The 9,505-nt window shown below is 57.2% G+C and overlaps 2 protein-coding genes across 2 annotated transcripts; one reads left to right on the top strand and one right to left on the bottom strand.

Annotated features, from left to right (window-relative positions):
- Nucleotides 1-3,044: 3,044 nt before the first annotated feature.
- IUM83_11990 (putative integrase) lies at nucleotides 3,045-6,086 on the bottom strand (the record flags this gene model as incomplete). The annotated part of the gene is made up of 2 exons (XM_067936585.1): nucleotides 3,045-4,206; nucleotides 4,324-6,086. 2 exons carry the CDS (start codon nucleotides 6,084-6,086, stop codon nucleotides 3,045-3,047), a joined length of 2,925 nt encoding a protein of 974 aa, XP_067795064.1.
- Nucleotides 6,087-6,608: 522 nt separating this feature from the next.
- IUM83_11989 (Transposon-encoded protein) lies at nucleotides 6,609-9,403 on the top strand (the record flags this gene model as incomplete). Its single annotated transcript, XM_067936584.1, has 3 exons — nucleotides 6,609-7,037; nucleotides 7,261-8,406; nucleotides 8,480-9,403. 3 exons carry the CDS (start codon nucleotides 6,609-6,611, stop codon nucleotides 9,401-9,403), a joined length of 2,499 nt encoding a protein of 832 aa, XP_067794961.1.
- Nucleotides 9,404-9,505: the final 102 nt, after the last annotated feature.

Raw genomic sequence — 9,505 nt, 5'->3', positions numbered from 1 at the left:
CATGTCCTTCGTCGAGTCATACTCAACACCACCTGAGTGCTTCGACAGCCTCACGCGAAATGGCGCGTCCAACTTGGTCGATGGCGTGCGCTTGTGGAACTCAGGTTCATGCTGATGTCGACCGGTTGCAGCTCGTAGATTTGATTTTCATCTTGCATTTCGCCGAGCTCGCTCAGGATGTCGTTGATGTAGCGAGCTTGGCTCAGCGTAACACGCCATCCGCGTTGTCGACCACCTCGATCCCGAGGATGACACTTGCCACTGTCGGTCATCTCGAACCGCGACTTGAGTTGGCGCTTGACTTCCGCGATCATTTCTGCTGAACTTCCGGTCACCAAGACGTCGTCCACGTAAACCAGCAGCAGAACTCCGCATTCGCCGTCGACGACCTTCGATGTAGATGCATGGTGGGCGTAGCTTGCAGATACCGGAGCACATACTCGTCGAAGGTCTCGTTGCCAACACTCGCGGCGAAGCTCAGCCGTAAATCGCCTTGCAGCAGTTCCACGCAGTCGCCACCGTCGTCCAGTTCCAACGCCTTCAGCACGCTGCACTCCGAACGGCACGTTCTTCATCGTGTCTTCATGCTACAGGAACGCAGTCACCACGTCGAGCTGGTCCATCGGCCATCCGAAGTACTTGGCAACCGCAATGATCATTCGCAGCGTGACGTACTTGACCACGGGCGAAAACGTCTCGGTGTAGTCGATGCCATACTTCTGCACGAAGCCTTTCGCGACGAGCCGAGCCTTGAACTTCTCGATCGATCCGTCCGCGTTGCGCTTGATCTTGAACACCCAGGTACCGACTGCGCGCTGGTCTGTTGGGCATTTGGCGGCGCGGAAAACACCTTTGCAGCCGCATTGGTCGACTCCATCAGCTCGTCGCGTTGCCTTGCGCCAGGACTCAGGTCTGGTCCGTTCACAGCTTCTTGAAACGTCTTCGGCTCCGCGCTGTCACTTGCTAGACCACTGGTCGCATTCGCACTTGCACGCCAGAACATGGGCGGAGTCGAGCCGTCTTCATCGTCTTCTTCGGATTTTTCTTCTTGCGCCGTCGTAGATTCACGTTGGTCTTCGTCTTCCGAGCGTCCAGGCGCACTTGCTTCTGTTGCAGGGTACTGAACCTTGGTACACTGTACCAGTTCCGAGGTACCCGAACCGGTTAACCGAACCGGTCCAATACGACCACACGTTGATTAGACGAGTAGGTTGATTGGACGAGTAGTGTAGAATGATGGTTGATTAGACGCACTAGTTGATAGGACGCACGGCCGCGTGTCTTTAGCACTAGCCTAGGGTGTAAGCTCCAACAATCCAATCACTTCTGAATTTCGATTCAACCCCCAAGCGACCTTCCTCGCCTCGCCCCAAGCCTCGGCGGTGTCTACGACCAAGTCGTGCAAGATCCCAGTACGACCTTCTTCAGGTTATGAGCCCAAGCACCATGTCCTCTGTCCAAGACACCAAGATCTCCATCGACAAGTTCAACGGCGACAACTACGCCACGTGGAACCGCTACATGCGTGGCGTGTTCCTGACCAAGTCGGTGTGGAGCGTCGTGAACCGCGAGACGAAACCAAGCTTCGCGGACACGAGGGCCAAGGACGACTACGTCAAGTCGAGCAACATCGCGTTCGGCCTGATGTTGCTCCACATGGATGCTGACTACCATCATGTGGTCGACGACTGCGAGGAAGCGTGGGTGGCCTGGACGCGACTGCGTTCGCTCTACGGGGGTCGCAGAAGGCTGGACGCATCTACCTGAAGCGCCAGCTCTTCAGCATGGAGATGGCAGAAGGCGGCAATGTGCTTCATCATTGCAATGAAGTCCTCAACATCAGCGCCAAGCTCAGCAACATCGGCGCCAAGATGGAGGATGAAGACGTGGCGATCTGCTTGCTCAGGAGTCTGCCCAAGAGTTTCGAGAACGTCGTTCTCAACTTGGAGATGAGCAACGCAGAGCTGCGCACTCAAGATGTGATCAAGGTGCTCACGAATGAGCACATCAAGCGGCAGGGCGAGAAGACGGCTCAGGTGAAGATTGAAGACGCTGCGAGGGCCTTCAATGCCGAGCGTGAAAGTCGCCACTGCACGTACTGCGGAAAATCGGGGCACGTCGTGGAAAAGTGCTGGACTGAAGCAGAAGGTCGAGGTGCACGACGTGGCCGGTCTGGTCGCGGTGCGAACAACGTCCAGTGGCGTGACGACAGCGATGACGACTGCGTCGCGTGAGTCTCCAGGACCAACAAGTTTCAAGTGGTGCTCAAGTTTGTCGACATCAAGGTGTGCGACGAAGGTGAACTCACGGTCGCCAACGGCAACACGGCCAAGATCATGGGAGTCGGGACGGTCATGCAGCGGGTCACTTTGCCCAACGGCAAGGAGCGCGACATCCGCATTCAAGATGCACTTTACGTGCCAAGCATGAACAAGAACCTGCTTTCGGTGCCGCAGATCAACCGAAGCGGACTGTTCAAGGTGGTGTTTGATGGTGCTGAAATGCACATCGCACAGAAGAAGTCACGTGGCTTCCGCGGACCTGATCGACGGCCTCTACTGGCTCCGAGTCCCAAGCTGCGCTGCGAATTCGGTGTCCAAGGCGTCGGTCAACGCGGTGGATCTTCGGAAGATGGTCTCAAGTGGCATGGTGACGGGTGCGAAAATGCCGACATCGTCGAAGAAGTCAAACCAATGTCGTGGGTGCCAACAAGGGAAAATGGTGCAAAAGCCCTTCCAAGCCGTTCAGTTCCTCCGACATTTGCGGGCCCATGGAAGAAGAGTCGCTGGGTGGCAGCCGCTACCTGTTGCTCATCACGGACGAAGCCAGCGGCTGCATGTCGGGATTCTGTCTGCGAATCGGAAGTGAAGGCTGCTACTCGTCAATTCGATGCCAGGGTCGTGCGCCAACGTTCGCGACCAACACGGTTCGGTATGCGCACCAAACGAACGCGACGGCTGCCAACCGACCGGTTCGGTTAACCGGTTCGGGTACCTCGGAACTGGTACAGTGTACCAAGGTTCAGTACCCTGCAACACGCCCCCTCAATGCGAACACGCGTGAACGCCGAGCGCAGCCGTCAAGTCCTTGTGGCGTGGTCCGGCAAGTCCCTTGGTCATGATGTCGGCCAGCATGGTCGCAGTCTCGCAGTACTCGACGATCACTTCGCCGCGCTTGACTTCGTCGCGGATGTGATGGTACTTGATGTCGATGTGCTTGGCGCGGCCATGGTTGACGGGGTTCTTGGTCATCTTGATGCACGACTGGTTGTCTTCGAAAATCTTCAACTCGGGCGTGACTCCGCCTGCAGCAACCAGGATCTCGCACAGCAGCTTGTGCACCCACTTGCCTTCTTGAATCGCCAAACTCAGTGCGATGTATTCGGCCTCGCTTGTCGAGAGTGACACACTTGATTGCTTCTTCGAACCCCACGAGATCGGTCCGCCGGCGACTTGGAACAGGTAGCCCGACGTAGACTTGCGATCACTAAGATCACCGGCCCAGTCGGCATCCGAGTAACCTTGAAAGTCGATGTCCTTGCCCGGCGAAAAACGGATTCCGTGCGACTTGGTCCCTTGAAGGTAGCGGAAGATGCGCTTGACCGCAATCCAGTGCTCGACTTGCGGGTTCTCCATGAAGCGTGACACGTAGCCAACTGCGAACGCAATGTCCGGGCGAGTCGATGTCATCAAGTGCATGAGTGCACCGACAGCCTCGCGAAATGGCGCGTCCAACTTAGTCATGGCGTCGCTTGAAACTAGCTTCATGCTGATGTCGACCGGGCTTGCAGCGGGTTTGCAGTCTTGCATGCCGAAGCGCTCCAGGATGTCGTTGATGTAGCGAGCTTGGCTCAGCGTAACGCTGCCATCCGCGTTGTCGATCACCTCGATCCCAAGAATGAAGGAGCACTTGCCACTGTCGGTCATCTCGAACCGCGACTTGAGTTGGCGCTTGACTTCCGCGATCATTTCCGCCGAGCTTCCGGTCACCAAGACGTCGTCCACGTAGACCAGCAGCAGAACGCATTCGCCGTCGACGACCTTGATGTAGAGGCAGGGGTCGTAGCTTGAGACGCGAAAACCGATGGAGCGCACATACTCGTCGAAGGTCTCGTTCCAAACTCGCGAAGCTTGCTTGAGCCCGTAAATCGCCTTGAGCAGTTCCACGCAGTCGAAACCGTCGTCCAGTTCCACGCCTTCAGGCACGCTGCAGAACACCTTCTCCTTCATCAAGCCGTACAGGAACGCAGTCACCACGTCGAGCTGGTCCATCGGCCATCCGAAGTACTTGGCAACCGCAATGATCATTCGCAGCGTGACGTACTTGACCACGGGCGAAAACGTCTCGGTGTAGTCGATGCCGTATTTCTGCACGAAGCCTTTCGCGACGAGTCGAGCTTTGAACTTCTCGATCGACCCGTCCGCGTTGCGCTTGATCTTGAACACCCACTTGGTACCGACTGCGCGCTGGTTGTTGGGCAGTTTGGCGGCGCGGAAAACACCTCGCAGCCGCATCGACTTGAGTTCGGCGCGAATTGCCTTGCGCCACTGGACTTGGTCTGGTCCGTTCACAGCTTCTTGAAACGTCTTCGGCTCCGCGCTGTCACTTGCTTCCACAGCATTCGCACTTGCACGCCAGAACATGGGTGGGGTCGAGCCGTCTTCATCGTCTTCTTCCGATTTTTCTTCTTGCGCCGCCGTAGATTCACGTTGGTCTTCATCTTCCGAGCGTCCAGGCGCACTTGCTTCTTCAAGTCCAGCACTACGACGAGGACGTCGAACGTTGTCGCGATCTTGGTTGTCCGGACGCGATTTGCGCTTCCCCGCCTGCGTGAACACCCTTGTGCCGGAGTCGTCGGAGACTTGCATGTCGTCGAAAACGTCGGTAAGTCGGTTGACTTCTTCACCATCAGCAGCCTTGGAGTCATCGAAGCTTGACTCATCGAATGTGACATCGCGAGAAATCACCACCTGCCCCGCCTCGATGTCATAAACTCGATACGCCTTGGAACGCTCCTCGTAACCCATGAAAATTCCTTCACGAGCTTTCGGGTCCCACTTGAGTCGCTTCTCCTTCGGCGTCAAAACGTAGGCCTTGCACCCGAAGATCCGCATGTGCTTGACGTTGGCCTTGGACTTGTAGACGATCTCGAACGGAGTTTTGTCGGGCGACTTGGGTGACGGCAGACGATTCTTGATGTAAATTGCCGTCATCGCTGCTTCCGCCCAGAACGTCTTGTCCAATCCGGCGTAGTGAAGCATGCTGCGGCCGATGGTCACGATGGTTCGGTTGGCGCGTTCAGCCGTCGCGTTGGTTTGGTGCGCATACCGAACCGTGGGCTGCACTTCGATGCCGTGGTCTTCGTAGTACGCCAAGAGCGAATTGGTCGCGAACTCCTTGGCTCCGTCATGGCGCACGAACTTCACCCTGGCATCGAATTGCTTCTCCACCTTGGTGATGAATCGGCGCAAGCAGCCTTCACTCTCCGATCTGGCTCGCAGACAGAATCCCGACATGCAGCCGCTGGCTTCGTCCGTGATGAGCAGCAGGTAGCGGCTGCCACCCAGCGACTCTTCCTCCATGGGCCCGCAGGTGTCGAAGTGGAGGAACTCGAACGGCTTGTACTTGCGCTTGTTCGGGTTGCTTGGGAAGGGCTTTTGCACCATTTTCCCTTGTTGGCACCCACGACATTGGCTTGACTTCTTCGACGATGTCGGCATTTTCGCACCCGTCACCATGCCACTTGAGACCATCTTCCGAAGAACGTCATTCGGCGCGTGACCCAAACGCGCATGAAGATCCACCGCGTTGACCGACGCCTTGGACACCGAATTCGCAGCGCAGCTTGGGACTCGGAGCCAGTAGAGGCCGTCGATCAGGTCCGCGGAAGCCACGATTTTCTTCGACTTCTTCTGTGCGATGTGCATTTCAGCACCATCAAACACCACCTTGAACAGTCCGCTTCGGTTGATCTGCGGCACCGAAAGCAGGTTCTTGTTCATGCTTGGCACGTAAAGTGCATCTTGAATGCGGATGTCGCGCTCCTTGCCGTTGGGCAAGTGACCCGCACCACCGTCCGACTCCATGATCTTGGCCGTGTTGCCGTTGGAGACCGTGAGTTCACCTTCGCAGGGTACTGAACAACGTCCACCGAGCGATGACGATTAGACTGCGTCGCGCACTTCGATAGTGTTGTCAAGGGATCGCCTCGACCAGCTGCGGTGTACCAGTAAGGTACCGGTGTGACCTTCACTCAGTGGTGCCGCCATCATTCGTGTGATGATGGGACGAGGATTACGGGACGCTGATGATGGGACGAGGATTACAGGACGCTGATGATGGGACGCGTGGGTACAAGATTGTGGGTACAGGATGGGCATCTACGTGGCACTCGCTGATTGGCTGAAGGACCTTCTATCCAGTTAGGAATCCAGTAGAGTGTATCCAGCAGGAATATCCAGTAGGCTTAGAGGTAGCACGCAGTTCGCGAACTAAGGACCTAAATCAATCACTTTGCATTCTGACATCAAGTGCTCAAACGACCTTTACTTTTGGTTATGAGCCCAAGCCCCGTTTTCCCTGCTGAAGACTCCGACTACGCTTTCGCCATGGACGCCGCCTCGACCACGACCTCTCGCATCAACAAGTTCGACGGAACCAACTTCCACACGTGGAAGTTCAAGATGGCGATGGTGCTCGAGGAACGAGACCTGTGGGAAGTGACAAGTGGAGAGATCAAGCTGGAGCACTGCGCCACTACGCTGGACCAAACGACGTTCAAGAGGAAGTCTCGCAAGGCGCTGGCGATCATCTGTCTCGCGATGGAAGATTCGCAGCTGCCGCTGGTCCGGTCGGCGAAGGATGCGTACGATGCATGGTCAAAACTGGAAGGACACTTCGAGAAGAAGAGTTTGGCCAACAAGCTCTTCCTTCGTCGACGTTTCTTCACGACGATGATGGCGGAAGGTGATGATGTGCTGGAGCACATCAACAAGATCAAGACTCTGGCGGAGCAGCTCGACGCAGTGGGCGCTCCGGTCAGCGAGATGACTTGGTGATCACGCTTCTTGGGAGTCTCAGCGAGTCGTACCAGTTCCTCATCACGGCGTTGGAGTCGAGAGCCGACTCGCTGTCGTGGGAACTCGTGACGGCTCGGCTGCTGCATGAGGACATGAAGCGCAAGGAGCAAGGTGGCGGCGTCGACGGAGCCGCGCACGGTCAAGGCCAAGCGTTCATGACAAGCGACAACGGCAAGCGCAGGGACGGCAGGCGACCGCCAACAAGGCCAGCGCCTGCCACTACTGTGGGGAGCAAGGACATTGGATCGCCAAGTGTCCTGTGCGAATCCGCGAGAACGCGGAGCGGCAGAGGCCGCAGCGAGCGAACGTCGCGCAGAGTGAGGACGACTCTGGCGACTTCCTCTTCTCGGTTGGTGGTGGGAGCAACACCACCAAGTCGAATGAGGTGTGGCTGGTCGACTCGGGTGCGACGCAGCACATGACCAGTTCCAAGAAGTTCATGAGGAACTACAAGAAGATCTCGCCGGTGGACGTGCATCTCGCGGACGACGGTGTGGTGCAAGCGATCGGGAGAGGCGACATCGTGATGAAGATGCAGACCCCGCGCGGCGTCAAGAAGGGTGTGCTCACGAATGTGTGGCACATTCCCAAGTTGTCGCGCAACCTGTTCTCCGTCGGCAGATTCACCAAGGACGTCGGGCCTGTGACGTTCGAGAGCGACGGGTGCTTCACGGAGACGAAGGGTCTCAAGTGGAAGCTCGGCGCTCGCGAAGGCAAAGGGCTGTTCAAGCTGAGCATGACACCGGTGATGCCTGACGAGGCCAATGTGGCAAGCTCGAAGGATCGCAAAGGGGACACCACGTCGTACCTCTGGCACCTTCGACTTGGTCACATTGGCCATGGCGGTCTAGACGCCATCGTCAAGAAGGGCTACGGCTCTGGCATCGACATGACGTCGGTGAAGCAGTGGGAGCTGTGCGACGGATGCTCACTCGGCAAGCAAACGCGAGTGAGCTACATGAAGTCGTCTCCAAACCGTGCGAAGCAAGTGCTGGAAGTGGTTCACAGCGATGTGTGCGGCCCCATGCAGACGTCTACGTTTGGTGGCAAGCGCTACTTCGTCACGTTCATCGACGACAAGTCGCACTTCTGTGTGGTGTACTTGATGCGGAACAAGTCGGAGGTGGCCGCCAAGTTCGCTGAGTTCGTTGCGTTGGCTGAAACGCAGACCGGCAAGCGTGTGAAAACGCTCCGGAGCGACAACGGTGGCGAGTACACTTCGCGCGAGATGGCCAAGTTCTGCAGCGACCGTGGTATCGTGCAGAAGTTCACGCCGCCGTACACGCCACAGCTGAACGGCGTGGCGGAACGGATGAACCGGACGTTGGTGGAGTGTGCGCGCTGCATGTTGGAGCATGCCGGGTTGTCGAAGGGTTACTGGGGTGAAGCGGTGGTGACAGCCACGTTCCTCCGGAACCGGTGTCCGACACGCGCCATTAGCCACGACAAGTCGCCGCACCAAGTTTGGACGGGAAAGAAGCCCCCTGCTGGCGAACCTCAAGGTGTTTGGTTGCCACGCGTACGTGCTGGTCCCGAAGGCGAAGCGGTCCAAGTTTGACGCCCGGTCGGTGCGTTGCCGGTTCCTGGGGTACTCGGAGCACGAGAAAGCGTATCGGTTTGAAGAGATCGAGAGCGGTCGCGTGTTGGTGAGCCGCGACGCGCAGTTCATGGAAGACGTCTTCGACGGTGGGAGACGCAAGTATGCTACGAAGGAGGTGGTGATTGGTCTTCCAGATGAAGACGATGAAGATGCCACAGATGAAGAGACTCTGTCCGAATCGGATGAGGAAGGCAGTGAGGATGAGGCTGCGCGGAATGAAGACTTCGAACCCGGCAGCAAGCGACACCCGCGGACGCAGTCACTAGAAGAAGCCGTGGAGGTGCCGAGGGCCAAGCGATATGCGCCGCATAATGGACGTTCGACGCTGGATGAGATGTCTGCGACGGCCCAAGAGAGTCAAGATTTTGAGGCTGCGTACGTCGTGGATTCAGTGGGAGAGATGCCGACTACGTTCAAGTCGGCGATGGAATCCAGCGACGCAGCCAAGTGGAAGGAAGCATGCGACTCGGAGTACGACTCGCTGCTCAAGAACAAGACGTGGGAAGTGGTGCCACTGCCGAAGGGACGCAAGGCCATCGGCAACAGATGGGTGTTTCGCGTGAAGGAGAACCAGGCTGGAGAGGTCGAACGGTTTGCACTTGCGTCTGGTGGCCAAGGGTTCTCGCAGAAGTACGGCATCGACTACGACGAGACCTTCGCTCCAGTGGTTGACGTCGAAGTTTGGCCGCCAAGTATGGTCTCAAGCTGCATCAGATGGATGTGAAGACGGCGTTCCTGATGGCGTGGACGAAGAGATCTAATCAACCATCATTCTACACTGGTGCAACCGGACGGCTACGTCGATGAAGACCACCTGGACTACGTG

Source organism: Phytophthora cinnamomi, assembly GCF_018691715.1.
Source record: "Phytophthora cinnamomi strain GKB4 chromosome Unknown Contig22, whole genome shotgun sequence".
In the NCBI taxonomy this organism is placed as follows: domain Eukaryota; phylum Oomycota; class Peronosporomycetes; order Peronosporales; family Peronosporaceae; genus Phytophthora; species Phytophthora cinnamomi.
Note: the sequence above shows the minus strand (reverse complement) of the source record. Positions and strands in the feature narration are given on the sequence as shown.